Source organism: Hypanus sabinus, chromosome 14, assembly GCF_030144855.1.
Source record: "Hypanus sabinus isolate sHypSab1 chromosome 14, sHypSab1.hap1, whole genome shotgun sequence".
Lineage (NCBI taxonomy): Eukaryota > Metazoa > Chordata > Chondrichthyes > Myliobatiformes > Dasyatidae > Hypanus > Hypanus sabinus.
Window position 1 is genome coordinate 63,192,145 of NC_082719.1, and position 21,585 is coordinate 63,213,729.

General features: G+C 38.7%; 1 protein-coding gene across 1 annotated transcript in view; it reads right to left on the minus strand.

Annotated features, from left to right (window-relative positions):
* The window catches only part of cwc27 (CWC27 spliceosome associated cyclophilin), a 128,741-nt gene that overhangs the window by 5,414 nt on the left and 101,742 nt on the right, over window positions 1–21,585 (minus strand). Inside the window, exon 13 of the mRNA XM_059989324.1 lies at window positions 15,608–15,711. Coding sequence (XP_059845307.1) covers window positions 15,608–15,711 — 104 coding nt within the window. The remainder of the gene's footprint in view (window positions 1–15,607; window positions 15,712–21,585) is intronic.

Consider the following 21,585-nt stretch of genomic DNA (forward strand, 5'->3'; position numbering starts at 1 on the left):
TTATTTTCAGATGATTACCTGCAATTTATTTCAAGCCAAGTCAAATCACTTTTTATTGTCATTTCGACTATAACTGCTGGTACAGTACACAGTAAAAACGAGACAATGTTTTTTAGGACCATGGTGCTACATGAAACAATACAAAAATTACACTGATCTAGTTAAAACAACACAAAAGACTACACTAAACTACAGACCTACCCAGGACTGCATAAAGTGCACAGAACAGTGCAGGCATTACAATAAATAATAAACAAGGCAATAGGCACAGTAGAGGGCAGTAAGATGGTGTCAGTCCAGGCTCTGGGTATTGAGGAGTCTGATGGCTTGGGGGAAGAAACTGTTACACAGTCTGGTCGTGGGAGCCCGAATGCTTCGGTTCCTCTTCCCAGACGGAAGGAGAGAGAACAGTTTGTATGAGGGGTGGGTGGGGTCTCTCATAATGCAGTTTGCTTTGCAAATGCTTTCTACATAAGGGCAAATCTGCTGCCAAGATTCACAGCAGAACAGCACCCTAACTACTCTGGAATCAATGAGTGATAATTTAACTTTCTGCTAGGGGAAAGGTAAGGACTTTATTTAATTAAGTTTGCTTGCTACAATTACTTTTATGGCACACTTTTCTTACTTTTAATTATTAAGAAAGCTATTTTAAGCTATTTTCTTATTTGGTACTGTCTGATTCTAAATAGTTGTGACCATCACATAACTTCAAATCAGATTGGATGAAGGGGTTTCATTTATAGCCAAACAGAATAAAAAGTTATTGAAGAATGCCACTTGTGTTGGGGCAACACCCACTCTACCCTTAACTTTGTTGAGATATTAGGAGACAGACTCCCATTATAAGACTGTCCTATCATAATTGAGGACTAAAAACTTGTATGGTTATTCTGCAAATTTATTGATAGTTGACTGGGTATCAATCAGATTAAACTAAAAGTGTGTGTCCGCATGCTGAAGTTGGAATGTCACAGCTGCTCCTGGATATCTCTAGGCTTCAGTTATGGCTGTTAGCTGATATGTTAATTTCTTTAACAGTCACAATCTTCACAGCTCCCTGGTTTCACCATCTAGAATTATAGCTTTTTAAGAAACTCTACTATGCTGCACATGCTTATCAATATCTCTTAACAGTTAATTTTGCAGTGCTGTAACACATGGCCTCAGACCAGTTTGTTTTCTTTGCTTTTGAAGAAAAAAGTAATCTCCTTTGAGAGACACAGATGGAATAGTTTACATTCATGGCCCAGACTTGACTTCCAGAGTCTGACCTACTATAACCCACATTCTGTTAGTAGGCCTCAAAAGTCACTGAATGCTTCTTGTTCTAAACCTCCCACCAGTGCTATCTGCAGTGCTTCCTTTCTATTTTACTACTCTCCTATCAACTCGTGTTTCATTAGGGTGTCCTGTGGATCTCGTGATTTGTTTGGATTTCTTTGTAACTAGCTGTTCTTTAAGTATTAAATCTAATAAGCAATATTAAAATGCTAGTGAAGCAAGTTAATTTTCTGTTCTAACTGGAAATTAAATGGCTTAATTTTTTAAAAAAATTGTGTTGTTCCAAAGATTAGTAAAACACTTTTCTCCAATTTCAGCATCTGAAGTTTTATAATCACAAAAAATCACAAGAAGTTTTATAACCACATAAAGTGAGTCGTTACTGAATCACTAAATATTACCTGATATTTGAAGTGTATGCAGTAGAAAGTTACATTGTAATCTGAAGTGAGATCATATCTTAAATACAGAGGTAGAGGATAAAATTACAGACATGGCACAATACTGCTGGCAGGATGGAATTGGAACTTTTACTTAGGAAAGCAAAGGGGAGAACCACAAGGCAAGTGCACATTAAGGCTGTGTGCTTAGCCTCCTGCTCTGCTGGCTTTATACTTATGATTACGAGGCTAAGTAGAAAACCTTAATTAAGTTTGCTGATAGCATTGCTGTCGGTTGAATCAAAGTGTTGACAACTCGGCATACAGGGGAGAGAATGAAAATCTGCTTGAATGGCGCCACAACAATAACCCTTCACTCAGCATCAGCAAAACCAAAGAGCAGATGATTAACCACAGGAGGAAGAAATCGGGGGTGCATTAGCCAGTCCTCATGAGGGGACCGGAGGTGGAGAGGGTCAGTAACTTTAAATGCCTTGGAGTTATCCTACCAGAGGATCTGTGCTGGGAGGGCCACTTCTACTTTCTAAGAAGTTTGAACAGATTCTGAATGGCATCTAAAACTTTGACAAACTTTTATAAATGCACAGTGGAGAGTATCCTAACTGGTAACATCAAGGCCTGGTATAGAAACACCATAGCCGAAGAATTAAAAGCTTAAGTGGTGGATACAGCCCAGTTAATCACAGAAAAAACCTTTCCCATCACCGAGTATATCTACGAGGAGTGCTGCCACAAGAAAGCAGCATCTATCATCAAGGACAACAACCATCCTGGCTATGGTCTCTTCTCACTGCTGCCATCGGGAAGAGGGTATAGCAGCCTAAGGTGCTGCATCACCAGATTCAGGAACAGTCACTACCCTTCAACCATCAGGCTCCTGAACTTCAGCCACTTCAACTCTGATCCACGATCTATGGACTCACTTTCAAAGACAGTAAAACTCATGTTCTCAGTATTACCTGTGGATGTGCTGTATTTATCTGTGTTTTTCATTTATTTTGTATTTGCACAATTTGTCTTTTTTGCAGATCGATTGTCAACTTTGGTTGTGTATAGTTTTTCATTGATTTTATTGTATTCCTTTGTTCTACTGTGAATGCCTGCAAAAAATGAATCTCAGGGAGGTATATAGTGACATTTATGTACTTTGATAATATACCAGTAGCATAGTAGTTAGAACAACGCTTTAGTACAGGTGCCCTGGATTCAATTCCCGCTACTTCCTTTAAGGAGCTCTGGTTTCCTCCCGGGGCACCTGTAGTCTGAAGACCAACCACTACTGGTCATTGTAAGCTGTCCTGTGATTAGGCTGGGATTAAACTGGGGGATTACTGGGTGGTGTGGCTCGAAGGGTGGGAAGGGCCTACTCGGTGCTGCATGCCAATAAATAAATTTACTTTGAATGAGATAAATACATAAAACAAAATAAAATTATAATCTGCTGCAAAAAAAAATAAACTGCTGACTCAGCTGATTGAGTACTACCTGTGTAGAGAGAATAATTGTTAGTTTATGGTTGAATCCCTGCATCAGAACACTGAAACAGTCCTGATGCAACTTTTCGATCCAAAATGTTGACAATTCCTCTCTCCACACAGATGCTGCCTGACTAGCCTTATTCCTCTTAGGAGACACTAGACACTGCAGGTACCCTAGATTCCAGCATCAGAAGTCTCTCATGTTTCCATGATAAACTGTTAACTGATTGCTGGTTCATTACTGGGCTGACTGGGCTTAGTTCCCACACCTTCTCCTGATTCCTGTACTCTCTCTAATGATTCCTGAAGCCCCCAAGAACCTGCACACAAATTCTGGAATACTAGAGTTTCAGTTTGCACACTCCCTTTCAACAGACCAAGACCCTGTTTCCCACATTCCCTTTAAGCACACCAGGTTCCAGATACTTAAAGGGAATGCAAGTATTTCACCTGGTTGTGTCTCACAGTTTCCCTTGAAACTTAGGTTCTCTGGAAGTGTTGGTATACTACTATGCTGTGTAACAGTTTTAAAAAGTGCAATAAAAAGTGTGTTGATAATTTAAATGACATCAAATCATATGAAAAATCTGCAAATCTGGTACCACCTAAATACTGAAGGTACTGAGTTACCAGGTTTACAAATAAAAATTGGATTTAAAGTGATCACTAGACTTTATTATTAGTCATAATGTAATATAGGAGATTAATGGACGAGGATAAACTGCAACTATGCAGAAAGAGAACTCCCCACCACATTCTTCCAGCAATAAAGGGCATGAAAAAGCAGAAAGTTTTAATACTTGTAGCTGACTTTGGTACTGAAGATGTCTAGGGAAATGAATTAAATGAAAAAAAAATCCACTGTAGAAGTCATTACTGATTCCAGTAAATTTCTTGGCTCTCTTAGTCTAACCAAATTGCATGTCACTCTGACATTAAATGAAAGCTGAAACAAACATTTCAAAATTGAATAAATGAAACATCACCAACAATTTCCCTACAATGCAAAGGGTACATTTTTTATGAATATTAACTGATGAAAGCAAAGTTAATGTAATACATGATTGAATGCTCAAAATGTCCAAAATATTGAAACCCCTCTGGAATGCAGTAGTTTTAAATGGAGTTTCTGGAATTCAAAGCAGACTTTTTTTTTTGTTTCAATTATGTCCAATTGCCCCACGTCCACTTAGTTTAACAGCAGCATAAACTAGAATTGCACAATATATGATTACATGATAGTTCTAATACTTAATTGGTAGTACAAACATCAAACTATATATGAAATCATTTTGGTTCCATTTTGGATGTATAAAGAAAATGCACCAAGTACAAATGTTTTTTTAATATATTGGAACCAAGCTTTTACAGATAAATCTGATGTTAAGACCTACAAAATAACCACGAATGAAAGTAGCTGGATAACAAAATTATTCACTATATAAACGTATCGCAGACCACATCACTATTTGTCTAGACTTCAGTTCTGTCCATTTTCCTTCAGTTACATCTTTTTTATATATAAATTTCATAGACTCTGTATAAAAATAAAATCAAAGTATCTGTAGTAGTACTACAAATTCCAACCAACAAATATAAAATATATAACAACTGTGAAAGTTTATAGAAATGAGTGTCCATTACATGCCAACTAAATTCCATTCTTAGGATGGAGGAGGGGAAAAGGAATTAAAAGGAGAGGTATAGCAGGTAAATGGAGAACCAGTATAAGGGATTAATCACATATTCAAATGGCAATATAATTGAGACTCTAACTTAAAGGGTTGGTGCAACAATTGTTTCTAACATACAGTATTCTAACGCTAAAATATTTACATTAAGGTAACTTCATATTTCAAGTGTTAACAGGACAAGACTGCTTCCTACTGGCTACATCAGACAATACAAATTCCAACATAATACACTGAATTTCATACTCTACCATCAAAATTAACTTTCCTTTTAGCAATATATAATGTTCTGGCTTCCAGAGGTACAGTTGTATGAACATCAACATCAATTCTCATACGTAAGGGTTTTTAAAATATAATTTCCTGCGTGGATTTATTGGGATTCGATATAAAGCCCATGGTGGAAAGACATCCATTTCAATCCTCTCTTTATTTGCCTTTGAAACAGCAATATCTATAAGTCTTAAGTTTTGTTAATGTTAGTAAACATCTAGTAGATTTATTTTGAAGGATTGTGTTTATCTTTTATCATTGCACCACGGGTTTACTCTTACACAGCATAATTATGGAGTATTGCATGTGTGTATTACCTTGGTTAACACCGATTATGAGAGTAATCAACAGGATTAATACATTCAGGGGAGTGGTGATTCTATATTGAATTTAATATGCAATTTTCTTAACTTTCTACAGTATCACAAGTAAGACTTCATTAAAAACCTTGAAGAAAGTGACTTCAGGTGATTTTTGAGAAACTCACTCCATAACATTGTATATCCACACTGCATGGGGATCTACATACACAGTAGAGTATATCCACTCAACTGTGAAAAGATCATTCACCTTCAAAGGCATGGCCCATGGACTGGAGACGCATCTGAACGCCACATGACAATGTCAGCCTCTGACCTGAGCAACAACGATTGCCAAGATCTGGAAATGAGGTCAAAATGTGGTGATTCAATTGCGTCTCAAAAGAGTCCATCATTAGCGTAGCTGCAGCACGAGTCTGCACCAGAGCCAAACTGGCAAGAACAAGAGCAGAAGCGAAGTTCAGTTGTAAACAGAGAAAGCTCACATATTCACGGAGACAAGAAAACAGCACGTGTAGAGGCTACATTAAGTGTGCCCAAGTAAGAGTGTGAAGCTGAGGCTGCGGTGTCTCAGCAGAGGCAAAGGTGTATGAGCAGCAGCTGACTCAGAGAGTGGTGAGAGTACAACCAGGATCAGTAACACTTTGCTGTCACAACAGCCAAAGCAGCTTACTAAAGAATATGTCCAAACACATTCTGGCTGTAAAAAGACAGTGCTCCAGCTCTATAAGGAGAAGCTGTCTAAACCATGCAGCCAATATACCTTTCACATAGTATAGGTTTTGACAGTCAAGGTTTACAGTCGCAAAGACTGATGGCATCCCTTTCTGCAGTTTCATCACAGAAAAGACTTCAGTCAAGAATTGTTACTGATGTCAATTCCATCAGCACAGACATGGACAGACTGACCTTCCATCCATCCCAGAACACACATTCAGCAAACTAGTTTCCACAATATCCTCTTTCAGGAGTCACAGGTGCACTAATTTTGTTTTCTGGCTCATTGAGACTTAGTCACAGCAGAACTAAAGGTGTTCGACAACCAGTCTGCCAGTTCATCTGTTTTGGAAGTCAAGCTTTCGCAATGCTGTGGAAGGACCAAGTCTCAAACCTAGAAACAGCTAGGTCTTCTCTACAAGCATTTTGATGGGGAGTCACGTAAAAATGCAAAAGAGTTAGGACAGTGCACATTACTAATACAGCTACGGGTTTGCAAATGCTGTAGCTAAGGTTGGACAAATGCAATGGCTCTCCAGTGGCAATTGAAGAATCCCTCTTCAGCAGACTCAATAATTTTCCAAAGCTTTCACACAAACTGTGGAAGCTACTGCAGCTTGCTTTGCAAGCCACAAAAAATGAATGTTACTTACTGGGAAACCAGTAACTTACTTACTGGTTACTTATTCAAGAGGAATAAACCCAAAGGTGGAGAAACCAATCAATATGCAAGAACAGTGGATAACTGAAGGGTTCAAGCATAAAATGAAGCATCATGCCTACTATCTGCAATTTTCATTGTTTGTAGAATTCGTCTGCCGCCACACAAAAATACAAAATGACTCTAGTCTTGTGCCCTCAATTTCCAGTAACCTGCCAAAGAGAGGTCCCCAACAGAGGAATGGGGAACCATAATCCCAAGTGGAAAGTTCCATTCGAAGCCCATCAGACAATGCCTGGTCCATAAGAAACCTTGCCCCTTAGGGAAGTGCAGAGGGCGCAGGGAAAAACTGCTTGCAGATAAGAGACGCTTTCTGAAGGAGCACTCAATATGTTTCATATGTTATGCTTCGACAGAGCACCAAGCAAGACTGTAAATCTGCAGTGAGACTGTAAGACTGTAAATCTGCAGTGAGACTGTCAGACTCTAAGACTGTAAATCTGCAGTGAGACTGTAAGACTGTACACTGCAGTGAGTGCAACACTGACAACCAACTCTGGTCACTATTAGTTCCAGCAAATCTACAGCAGAGCATGGACAATGCCAGCTGAGCATCTGTTGGATGTAGCTACTTCCTCATGCACAGAGCTATGTGAGAAAGGCTTCTAAGGCAAATCTTGCTCGATGATATGTTTAGTCAAAAACCTAAAGGCATATGTTATATTGGATGATCAGAGCTATGTATCATTGGCAAAATCAACATTCTTTGACACACTTTGTATTCAAAGTTCTGTTTCCCCATACACTCTAAAGATGTGTTCTGGAACATCAGGAATTGCAGGAAGAGGAGCCAGTGGATTTGTTGTGCATTTGTAGTGGAGTCAATAGGAGGGGAGATCTGCCTGCCATTGCCAACAGTCATTGAGAGTGACCATATTCCCAATAACAGGGATGAAATCCTAAGTCCTGAAGCTGCACACTGTCACTCATATCTTACGGCCACAGCTCAGAAGATATCCCCATTTAACTCTTCTGCTGAGATTTTCCTGTTGCTTGACAGAGACACCATCCATGCATATAAGGTATGTGAAGAGTGCAATGGTTGGTACAATGCACCTTTTGGACCTGAGTTGCGTCATGGCGTGTGAAGTCTGCCTTGATAGCACTCATCAGCCCACTGTCAGCATGTTTAAGAGTAACATCCTCAAGAATGATGATCAAATCATTTTTGACCCAATGAGAGCAGAATCCATATGAATGGCAAGATTGTAGACAGCAAATCAAGCGCCCTGACATAGTTGCCTCTGCTCAACTAGATTCAGGTAAGCTGATCTTCTGTCACTCGGGAGATGATTATAAGCTGACACCAGCCATCGAAGATGAGGTCTTCCATCGAGCCATGAACAAAGTGTTTAGTAAAGATGTGTCAAACAGTTGGGTAGCTCCCTTTTTTTACCACTCTCCACAACTGCCAAACAAAGAGCAAGTCCTTAGTTGACTCATGTCTCTCAGTCACACATTGATGAAGGTAGAGCGGTGGATGTAGTGTATATCGATTTCAGCAAGGCATTTGATAAGGTTCCCCATGCAAGGCTCATTCAGAAAGTAATGAGGCACGGGATCCAAGGAGACGTGCTTTGTGGATCCAAAACTGGCTTGTGCACAGAAGGCAAAGGGTTGTTGTAGATGGTTCCTATTCTGCATGGAGATCGGTGATCAGTGGTGTTCTGCAGGGGTCTGTTCTCGGACCCTTCCTTTTTCGTGATTTTTATAAATGACCTGGAAGAGGAAGTAGAAGGGTGGGTTAGTAAATTTGCAGATGACACAAAAGTTGGGGCTGTTGTGGATAGTCCGGAGGGTCGTCAGAGGTTACAGCAGGACATCAATAGGATGCAGAACTTGGCTGAGAAGTGGCAGATGGAGTTCAACCCAGATAAGTGTGAAGTGGTTCATTTTGGTAGAAATTTGAAGACAGAATATAATTATTAATGATAAGACTCTTGGCAGTGTGGAGTATCAGCGAAATCTTGGGGTCCGTGTCCATAGGACACTCAAAGCTACTGTGCAGGTTGATAGCATTGTTAAGAAAGTGATGGTATGTTGGCCTTCATCAACCATGGGATTGAGTTCAAGAGCCGTGAGGTATATAAGACCCCACTTGGAGTACTGTGTTCAGTTCGTGTCATCTCATTACAGGAAGGATGTGGATGCTATAGAGAGAGTGCAGACGAATTTTACAAGGACGTTGCTTGGATTGGAGAGCATGCCTCGGTCGGTTGAGTGAATTTGGTCTTTTCTCCTTGGGGTGACAGAGGATGAGGCGACCTGATAGAGGTGTGTAAGATAATGAGAGACACTGATCATGTGGATAGCCAGAGGTTTTTTCAAGGGCTGAAATGGCTAACACGTGGGGACATAGTTTTAAGGTGTTTGGAAGTAGGTACAAGGGAGATGTCAGAGGTAAGTTTTTCACACAGGGTCGTGGGTGCGTGAAATGCACTGCTAGCGAAGGTGACAGAGGTGGATACAATGGGGTCTTAGACTCTTAGAGAGGTACATGAAGCTTAGAAAAATAGAGGGCTATGCGGTAGGGTAATTCTAGGCAGTTTCTAGAGTAGGTCACATGGTCGTCATAACATTGTGGGCCGAAAAACCTGTAACATGCTGTAGATTTCTATGTTTTTATAAACCAGAAATGAAAGATCATTACGTGGAGTTCACGGAAAGACTCAAAGGACCAATTATGCTGAGTTAGTGGCTCCATCAGATCCCATAAAAGAAAACTGGTATTTGCCCAACTCAGTGTTTACCATGCCCAGAAGCCAGCACAAATACAAATTGTCTTTGATTCAAGTGCTCAATTCAAAGGCGTATCACTAAAGCAATGTGTTCTTGTGGGGTCCAGACCTCAATAATAGTCTGCTTGGGGTCTTCGTGCACTTCAGAACTGAGTCTGTCGCAGTGGTGGCGACCTCAGCTTTTTGTGATTTCATGACCACCAAATGGACAGCAAGATTCTGAAGTACCACATGAGAATTCATGTATTTAGTAATCAGAATCAGAATCAGACTTTAATCGCCAAGTACCTGTGCACATACAAGGAAATAACTTCTGGCAGATGTTGTCTCTCTGCTCATAACAATAATAATGATAAATATAAATGAAAATATAGATTATACATACAAGTAGTGCAATCCAAGTAATAGTTAGCCAACAGTTAACCAGCAGTTAACTGTTCAGCAAAGTGACCGCAGTAGGGAAAAAACTTCTCCGGTGCCTATTAGTCTTAGTCTGGAGGGATCTGAAGCGCCTACCAGACGGAAGCAGTTCAAACAGTCCATGCGCAGGATGGAAGGAGTCCTTTATGATGTTTATGTTTATGATAACAGTCCCTTACCAACTGTGGCCTTAGAGGACCGCAATTGAAGGAGAGAAGGAATTCAGGACTGGAAGCACATAGAAAGGTATTTCTAACTTGTTGATGGTCTTAAGTAATTTTCTAGTAGAGAGCAGTCATTACACTGAAAGCAGTGCAAGACATGTTGACAGTCTAATCTAAAACTGCATAAGATCACATCCAACAACGCTGAGGTCTTGCAGCATTTCCCATCTGAACATTCGTCCAAAGGTCTGCAGAATTTTGATCTTGGAAAGGATCTTTGTCTTATGCAATGCAGTCTGGGCCTTGGATGGAAGCTCGTTACCAACACTCTTACTTTCCAGGTCACTGATACCGAAAGACCCTTAACCCGTTGTGGCGCACTATTGACTATCAACAGCTTATTTGACCCTCTTGAGTTTGCTGCTACGGTCAGTATCTAGGGATAAGAGAGTTGACCTTGGGTACTTGTGGATGGAATGTTCCATTCTCCAAAGAGAAAAATAAGCAGTGGTGTTCTTCCCTTCAGGACCTTGAAGGCTTGAAAATCCCAAGAAGTTGAACAACAATTCTTCCAGCTACAGCTCAAAAGAAGGAGATCTGCTTTTTCTGTGATATGTCAACTAGTTGTTGCTGTTGCATACCTGAAAGTCACAGATGTTACTGGATATAGTGAAGTTGGATTCATCCTGTACAAGGCTATACTGTTGCTCTAGCAGAGATGATAACCGAAGAGCTGGACACAGAACTAGATAATATTGAGTACTTTACTGACAGCAAAGTTGTGTTCATTTTATATATTAATGAAATACGGAAATTCTATTTGTATGTACATAATAGGATCTAACTTAACAGGCAATCAACTCAGAAGAGCCAATGGAATAATGATCCCATTGATCTCAAACCGGTTGATCATACCAAAAGAGGGCTCCAAGCTAATCAGCTCACCCTCTCCTCATGGGTAACTGCCTTGAATTTCTTGCTGATCCCCAGCAACGTCATCAAGGCAGGTATTTTCAAGTGAGAATGGTTAAAGAGTGTGTAATAAGACTGCTTTCAAGACACAAGTCTCCAAGACTATCCTTTTTCCAAAGACCTAATAAAACAAGCATTTGACTCTTGTTTCAATAATTAAGTCTGCATCCTATGAAGGCTAGGCGGGTAGGGTTTTGGCCTTTACTGTTGCAGTTCATTTTGTATGAACATCACTTCTTGTACGTAATCTGCTTTTATACCATTTCCTGCATCGGTTAACTTGGATTCGATATGAAGCACATGGTGGAGAGGCATCCATCTTGATCCTCTCTTTATTTGCCCTTGAAATAGCAACATCTGTGAGTCTTAAGTTTCGTTAATATTGGTACAAATTTAGTAGATATATTTTCAAGAAAGTATTATGTTTTATCACTTATTGTTGTGCCATGAGTTTATTCTTGTTTACACAGCATAATTATAGCGTGTGGCGTGTGTATTATCTTGGTTAACACCGATTCAGGGGTGAGGCTATTCTGTATTGAATTTAATACGTATTTCACTTAACTTTCTGTAGTTCCACAAGTAAGGTTTCATTAAAAACCCTGAAGGAAGTTTCTGACTCGGGTAATTTTTGAGAAGGTCCTGCTTTTCAGCTTTCTACCTAACTCACCGCATAGTTTTGTATATCCGCATTGCCAGGGTGGTAGAATAAGACCAAAAGACAAAAGAATAGAATTAGGTCAATTGAGTCCTCTGTCATTCCATCATGATCATGGTGTATTATTATTATCATTGTGTATTATTCATCTCAACCCCATTTTCCTGCCTTCCCCCTGTAACCTTTGCCCTGATTAATCAAAAACCTATCAACAACGATCTTAAATCTACCCAATGAACTGACCTGCACAGCTGTCTCTGGCAATGAATTTCACAGATTTACCATCGTTTGGATAAAGAAATTTTCCTTTATCTCTGTTCTAAATGGCTATCCCTCTATTCTGAGGCTGTGCCCCCTGGTGCTAGTCTATAGGAACCATCTTCTCCACATCCATTCTATATTCAATACTCAACAATCTTCAATGAGATTCCACGCTCCCTCCCCCCCCCCCCCCAACATTGTTTTACACTCCAGCATGTTCAGGACCACAGCCATCAAAGACCACTCTTTCATTCCTGTGATCAATCTCGTAAACCACAAATGTGCTCTCCAATGCCAGCATAATTTTTCTTAGATAAGGACTCAAAACTCCTCACACATTCCAAATGCAGACTGACCAATGCCTTATAAAGCCTCAGCATTACATTATTGCTTTTATATTCTAGTCCTCTCAAAATGAATTCTAACATTGTATTTGCCTTCCTTACCACCGATTCAACCTGGAAGTTTACCTTTAGGAAATCCTGCATGAGAAGTCCCTTAGTAATTCAGATTTTTTAATTTTCTCCCTATTTTAAAAATATTATACGTCTATTCCTTCTGCCAAAGTGCATGACTATGCACTTTCCTAAACTATATTCCTTCTGCCACCTCTATGTCCATTCCACCAATCTGTACAAGCTTTTCTACAGACATCCTGCTTCTTCAATATTACTTGCCCCTCCACCTACCTTCGTATTATCTGCAAACCTGGCCAGCAAGCCATCAATTTCATCATCTAAATCACTGACGTAGAATGCGAAAAGAATCGGTTCCAACTCTGACACCTGCTGCACACCGTTAGTAACTGGCAGCCAACCAGACGAGGCTCCCTTTATTCCCACCTTTGTTTCCTGCCACTCAGCCAATCTTCTATCCATGCTAGTACCTTTCCTGTATAATACTATGGGCTCTTTATCTTGCTAAGCATGCTAATCTGAAGCACCTTGTCAAAGTCCTTCTGAAAATCCAAAAGAAGCAACATCTTGACACTTCTTTGGCTATCCTACTTGTTATTTCCTCAAAGAATTCCAACAGATTTGCCAGGCAAGAGTTCCCCTTGAGAAAACCATGCTGAATTTGGGCTATTTTATCATGTGCCTCCAAGTGCCCCCAAACCTCATCCTTAATAATAGGCTCCAACAAATACCTATTAAGTTTGCTTACTATTTCTTGTTCCCCATTACTACTACTCCAGCGTCAATTTCCAGTGGTCTGAAATCCACTTTCATTTCTCTTTTACTCCTTATATATCTGAAAGAACTTTTTGTATCCACTTTTACATTATTGGTTAGCTTACCTTCATATTTCAATATTTTTCTCTTTATGGCTTTTTTAGTTGGCTTCTGTCGGCTTTTAAAATCTTTCCACTCCTCTACCTTCCATCTAATTTATGCTTTATCTTTTGCTTTAATGCTGTCTTTGACTTTCTTTGTCAGCCATGGTTGCCTCATCTTCCCTTTAGAATACTTCTTTATCTTTGGGATATTTCTTTCCTGCACTTTCTGAATTTTCCCCAGAAACACTAGCCATCACTGTTCTGCTGTCATCACTGCTAGTGTGTTCTTCCAGTCAACTTTCACCAGCTCCTCTCTCATGCCTCTGTAAATCCTTTCACTCTCTACTGATTTTTAGCTTCTCTTTCTCAACCTGCAGGGTGAATTCAATAACATTATGATCACTGCCTCCTAAGCATTCCTATACTTTAAGCTCCCTAGTCAAATCTGGGTCATTACTTAACACCCAACCCAGAATTGCCTTTGTCCTTGTGGTCTCAACCACAAAGCTGCTCCAGAAAGCCATCTTGTAGGTGTTCTACAAATTACCTCCATTACCAACCTGATTTTCCCAGTCGACCTGCATGTTAAAATCTCCCGTGACTACCATAACATTGCCCTTTTGACAACTCATTTCTATTTCCTGTTGTAATCAGTGGTCCACCTCCCAGACACTGTTGGGAGGCCTGTATATAACTGTCAAAGCCTTTTTATCCTTGCAGTTTCTTAACTCAACCCACAAGGATTCAACATCTTCCGATCCTGTGTCACATCTTTCTACTGATTTGATGCCATTCTTTACCAGTTGAGCCACACCAAACCCTCTGCCCACCTTCCTATCCTTCCGATATAACATATAACTTTGGACATTCAGCTCTCATTACAACCATCTTTCAGCCACAATTCAGTGATGGCAATATACCTGGCAATCTGAATTTACTTCATGTACCTCATAGTAAAAGAATCAAATTTACATTCTGAATTTATTACAACAGCACTGTCAGAGGACTTGCTTTCCTATAAAATTGGTTGTATTTAGATTTTTTGCAACATGAACCATTGACAGAAGTTTTCAACTTTTGTTGTTTTTTTTCCATGTTGTGTTTAGTTAGTTTTTCCCCCCACATAAATTCTGTAAGAATACATTTTAATTCCATGTCTCAGTTTTTCGGTAGTGGTTTGTGAATGCTGTAAAGAGCAGTTTCAATTATGCAAGCTGCTTAAGAATGGAGTATGCTGTACTTGCATATGCGCACGCAAAGAGGGAGAGAGGGAGAAAGGAGAGGGATAGAAAGGGAAGAAAGAAGGGTAAAATGAGAATAAAAAAGATAGTGATAATAAAAAATCAAAAAATTGTCCTTAAGGCTTGTAAATAGTGACAGTATAAGAAGAGGAGATGATGGGCTTACTATGGGGCCAAAAACTAGGTGGAGAGCATGACCAAGGTAATAAGAGTATCTTATATCCATTCTCCTGGATTATCAACAAAGGAAGATTTACTAGAGATAGTAAATAGGTCAGAAATTGAGAAAGAGATGCTAGAAAGCTTTCTGTTAAACTAAATATCCAGTCCAGAGAGGTGCTACATCAGCTTGATGGAAAAGTAGATTCTCGCAAAAATCTCTGCTATAAAAGTCTCCCCTTCAAATGCCTCTTTCATTTCTCTTAGTAACTTGGGAAGCTTTCTCTTAACTGGTTTATTTAAAAGATATCCCTCTCTGTCCGTGTGTGAGTGGGTGGGTGGGAGGGAGGCAACAGGCTGGATTTGCTGTTGTTGTTGCTTGTGTGTCCTACTGAACAGGATACGATGGTGCCAGAATGTGTAGTGACTCTTGCAGGCTGCTCTCAGTGCATCCTGGTTGTTAATGCAAAAGATGCACCACTGTATGTTTTCACATACAAGCGATAGATAAATGAATCTGAATCAGAATATCAAATTTTAAGGTACCCTCTCTTCATTTACTCTTACTCAAGTCATTTTCATATTCAACATCCTTTACTGTGACAAGGCAACATGTGGTGCTTTATGAAATTGCTGCAAAGTACTCAATCATGCCCTCTCTTTCAATAAGATAATTTTCTTTTAACACAAACAATTTCTAGGCCAGTTTATGCAGAATAAAGAATCCTTACCAAAGTTTTTTCTAAAACACAAATATATTAACAATAGATTGGAGATTAATTACTAAATAATTATATAAGATAAATATGGTGTTTGTTGTTAATAGAACTCACCAGCCTTCATCATCATTTCCTTCTGGTTGAACTACATCTTCCTCTGGAGTTTCTGAGATAGCTTTTGTAAGCTTTGATTTGAATCGATCAAGCAATGCCAAAGTCTGTGAATAGAAATTCTCAGTAATTAAAATCTGTTGAAATCATGCTTGGTTTTACAAAGTGTTTTGATTTTTGGAATAAAAACTTCCTGCATTTCATAAGCCTCATGTTCATCTGCTGTTTTATACAATATAATCGTGGAAATGAATGACTGCTTAATTGGGCCATTGGCTAATTGGGGCAGCTGCTTATTTGGGACAATTCTTAACAAACAAAAACTAATCAGTTGTGTGTGCTTGAGTTCAAAAAGCAGTAATTTTTTTTCACTGACAGTTGGTGAGAAATAATTCAGAACAATTCAGAACTGTTTTGCTCAGTGTGGCTTCAAGCATTTAGGCTTGGAGATGTCAGAAATAGCAGGAAATGAAAATGAAACAATTTCACTTTATCTACAAGTTAGAAACGAAGAAGAATTTGAAGGTATCGACAATCATCTTGAATATTAAAATTAAAATGTAGAGTTGGAGGATGGAATCAGCAAAAACATTGTATGAAGGCAGTCCATTATCTGCACTGACTGATTTTGTTCATTTACAGTTGAAAGAACATGACAGGGTACTCTGGGTAAATTCCTCCATCGATAATTATTAGGAACTAATACACAGTTTTACAGCAGTGAATATAATAGTGTTTATGTTAGTGTTCTAATTGGCTCTGCATTTCACTTAAATACATTAGTCTGTTACTCAGTTTTTCTTTCATACCTTGCTTCAGCTAATTGTGGCAGGTGGTTAATTGGGACAAAATGTAGATAGGTAACAAAGTGGGTTGATGAGGGTTATGTTATTGATGCTGTCTACCAATGTGTCCCAATTAACCAGATTCTGCCATATTCCTTTCTTTATGACCATATTTTTGAAAGAGTGTATTGCATAACAAAATCTTTGCATTGTTGTTTCAGAGTTATAAGTGCATATTAGAGTAATAATTTTCTCTAGTAGCCCTAATAATATTACATAAAAATTAGCTCACATGTAATCTGATGCTGAAGGCAACACTGTAAATATGCTCATATGGATGCCTGTTGTTAAAAGTGAAAAGATTCCCAAAGGTGAGTTTAGGGCCAAGGAGGATTGCTGTGGCCATGAAAATAATTATTATAATTACTATGTATATAGTTAAGTAGAGGATATATAATCTTAAAACACCAAAAATGAAAACAGTGTACTGATTTTCAGTGACTTATTTTGTCTATGATGAGTTAAACATTTCCAATGGAAAAAAAATCTATTTAAAAATCATTATCAAGGTAAGTCAAGTGCTGTGAATAATGCTACAACAGTCACATGTCACTATTTTGAACTTAAATGCTATCCCCATTACCTTACTGTCTTGTCATCTGAGAGCATTGATTTAATAGCTGGCAGGTGCAAGTCCAATAAAATAAGTTAATTTAGGGTAAGCCAGGTACAGCAGGCAAATTGTTCATTCCACTGGACAAATTAGGCCTTTAGCTGAAAATGTATTATTTAATCTCGACCTGAACAACTATTAAAGAATCAACCAGTCAGCAGTTTAGAAATCATTTGGTCTACTAATCTTTATCATTATTCCACTTTTAGGACTCCTTGTATTCGGATGAGAAAGTACAAATAAACTGAGAGATCTCAACAAAGGGATCATTAATCTCCCAGTAAAAACATTGTTTAGGTAAACAGCTTACTACATGCAAATGCCTGGGATAGAACATTTCAGCTATAAGAAGAAATAGGATAGGAGGGGTTTGTTTTTTGTAGAGCAGAGGGGATAGAAAGAAGTCCTTAAAGAGATATACAAAATAATGAAGGGGCATAGATGCTGCCAGGCCTGCTGAGTTCCTCCATTTTGTGTGTGTTGCTTACAGTCATCTCTGAACAGTTTAAGGATTATATATTTTTCTGCCTGCAGGTATACCAAAGTATTATTTCAATAACTTGAAGTAGTATTCACTCCTGAAAACCTATTGTAATTATGTTGGGATGAAATTTTTTTTTTGATGAGATTCTTCTCAGTTATTTTCAATAACCACTTTTGAAACTCAAATACAGCAATAACTGTCTAGACCAATGAAAGAAAACACTGAAATGATTACTATATAGATAGGTGTAAAGGCCTCTCAAAAACTGTTGTTACAAAAAACATTTGTGGGTTGTCTCACAAAAAGAAATGGCAGAAGTTATAGTAGAGGCTTTGGTAATAATTTGCCAAAATTCTCTGGACTCCAGGCAGGTCCCGGCAGATTGGAAGACGGTGAATGTTGCGCCACTGTTTCAAAAAGGATGTATGCAAAAAGCAGATAACTATAGGCCAGTTAGCTTAACATCTGTAGCTGGGAAAATGCTTGAAGCTATCATTAAAGAAGAAATAGCGAGGCATCTGGAAAGAAATGGATTCATCAGGCAGACACAGCATGGATTCAGCAAAGGCAGGTCCTGTTTGACAATCTTACTGGAGTTCTTTTAGGATATAATGAGCACAGTAGATAGAGGGGAACAGATGGTCGTTATTTACTTGGATTTCCAGAAGGTGTTTGATAAAGTGCCACATAAAAGACTTATCCATAAGATAAGGATGTATAGAGTTGGGGTTTATGTATTAGCGTAGACAGAGGATTGGTTAACTAATGGAAAGCAGAGTTGGGATACATGGGTGTTGCTCTGCTTGGCAATCAGTGGTGAGCGGTGTCCCGCAGGGGTTGTTGCTGGGCTCGCAACTGTTCATGATACACATTAACAACCAGAAAGATGGGACCGAGTATACTGTATCTAAGTTTGCTGATGATATTACATTGAGGTGAAAAGCAAATTATGCAGAAGTTGTGGAGAGTCTGCAGAGAGATATAGATAGGCTAAATGAATGGGAAAAGATCTGGCAGTTGAAGTACAATGTTGGTAAATGCAAGGTTATCCACTTTGGAAGGAAGAATGAAAGACCAGATTATTAGTTAAATGGTGGAAAAAAATGCAGCATGCTGCTGTGCAGAGGGACTTAGGAGTGCTTGTGCATGAGTCACAAAAGGTTGGTTTGCAGGTGCAGCAGGCTATCAAGAAAGCAAATGGGATCTTGACTTACATTGATAGAGGAATTGAATTTATGAGCAGGGAGGTTATACTGCAACTGTACAGAGCACTGGTGAGGCTACACCTCGAGTACTGCGTAGAGTTCTGGCCTTCTTACTTGAAGAAGAATAAACTGGGCTTGGGAGGCAGTTCACCAGGTTGATTCCAGACATGAGGGGGTTAGGCTTTGAGGAGAGATTGAATTGCCTGGGTTTGTACTAGTTGGAATTCAGAAGAATGAGAGGAGATCTTATACAGTCATATAACATTTTGAAAGGGATAGATAAGATAGAGGTAAGAAAGTTGTTTCCACTGATAGGTGAGACTAGAATAAGGGAACATAACTTCAAGATTCAGAAGAGTACATTTAGGATGGAGATGAGGAGGAACTGCTTTTCCCAGAGAGTGGTGAATCTGTGAAATTCCCTACCCAATGAAGCAGTGGAGGCTACCTCAGTAAATACATTGAAGACAAAGCTGGATAGATTTCTGCATAGTAAAGGAATTAAAGGCACTGGGGAAAAGGCAAGTAGGTGAAGATGAATCCATAGCCTGATCAGCCATGCTCTTATTGAAAGGCGGAGCAGTCTTGATAGGCAGATGGCCTACTCTCGCTCCTATTTCCTATGTTCTTGCATATAAAGTCTGTATTTAAATGCTTAGTGAAAGTGACACTTTTGTGGAAAACATGAAAGAGGGTAGCTTTGGCAATTACAGCTCTTGGATTGGACACCCATTCAAAATTCATTACACAAAAATAAATGCTATTCAGCAATGTCTTGTACACACGGCTTTTTACATTACAAAGTGGGTTTTACAATAGAGATGTCTCTGCTGCTGTGTCTCCAGATATTTATTTATGTATCTGACTGGAAAGACCATCCAGTGGCAAATGGCAATTAATGTCAAAAATATAGATAGGACCAAGATACTATTCCCAGCATTTAATTCATGAGGGAAAAAAGAGATACAAAGGACTGGAGATGCTCCAACCTGCAAAAAAGAAACTGCTGGAAGAACTCAGAGGGTCAAGCAACATCTGGGAATGTTGATGTTCTTAATGTTTCAGATCAAGATCTTGTATCACAACTGAAAAAGTGGAGGGAAAACACAGAAGTGAGAGGGAGGGGTGAGACAAAGGTTTGTAGGTGATAGAAGGAAACCGCTGATTTAGTTATTGTGAAAAAGGTTACTCAAGGTACGTGATCAACTATGATCAAACAAAAAGACATAACTGTAATTTTTACTATAATGACAAAGTACAAAGTTACTAAATTAAACTGGGCAATTTGTTCAGAAGACTAACAAACCCTGAAAATAAAAATAACATCTTGCTATATTATAAGCATTGTATCATTGTACTCAACTCCAAGGATGCAGCTCTGTCATCAGATAAGTACTTGATTAGACCATCTGCCTTCTTTTTTGGCTATGAAAATGTTCAGAGGGAAGCCAGAAAAATAATTTGTAGCTTAAAGAACCCTAGCTTTTTGGATAGAACTTAACAATTTATTTATTTACTAATTTCAGGGTAGTGTAGATGTTAAGGTATGTCAACAGTAGTATGTCAACTAAATAATGCAAAACATGGATATTTTATCCTCATAAGTTGCAAACTGATAGAAGAATTAAGTATCCGATTTTTCCATTTCAGCACGAACTGTATAAACCTACAACAGCAACATGGATTTTGAATTTGCTTGGTGGTTTTTTTTTCCCCAAGAACATATGACAACAGTTGAGATGCATTGTTGACTCATGTGATTTATACAGATTCAATATATGCAGTCAAAAAAGAACTGCATAGTTTCTTAGCTAGGGTAGGGATTGCATAAAGATTACATATTATTTACCACTTCATACAAGTATGATCCATAAGGTCACTTGGATTAGTTTATCACTATCTATTGTGACTAGAAAAGAAAATTACTGGTCTATTTTCTCATCCTAGCCCTGAATTTCTTTCTGTTTTAATTTTCCTTCTTCCAGGATATTACAGAACAACAAATGAAGGGATAAATATAGTAATGCAGTCAGTCTCTGGTCATAATCATTAATGTAGGACAAGTTTGAGAGATCAAGTAGTAACTTCTTGCCATTAATTTCATATGCTTGTGAATGGAAATAATGCTTCATCATCTTCAACAGCTCTGTAATCTGTAGCAAAACTGATATCATCCTCCTGCAATGGGTGTTTTATTAATTATTGTCACTTTATTCTACTCTTAATTATCTGATTGCAGCCAGAGCTCAGAATGGCCAAATAATCTTTTTTTTTCTACTAAGAAAACAGAAGTAAGTGTTTTATTTTGTTTGCAGAGCATGTATCAAGGAGGTTGCTGAAACTTTACCTGACCCTCTTGAAAAAATAGCTATTGCTGCTCTGGCTCCTCATCAATGATACTGTCACCTATCATTTTGAAATGGTAAGAACTGCACGCTGTTACTTCTTATTCTACCTTGTGCTGTATTTTGATAATGAAAGTATCGGACTCAGATAATTGAAAGAACTGAGGTTCAGGAGAAAACATCAGCGTACAAAATAACTGGAAAAATCCTTTCTTCTACTAGGAAAACTTAAGTGTCTTGTTTAATTTTAGAGCAAGAATTGAAACGTCAGCATAAGGTGAGTGCCCAGTCAAATATTAAGTATGATCAAAAGTATGGCAGTATTAGTTGTGATTGGAACTCTTCTGCTGATTAAGAACAGGTTGAAGAAAGTGGAATATTAAGTTTCTTTTTCCTCAGAACAACAATTAGTACTTCTGTTTTGGGGTACATTATTAGCCCAGAGTTTGGGAGGAAACAGGGACAGTTGATCCTGATAAAAACATTTAA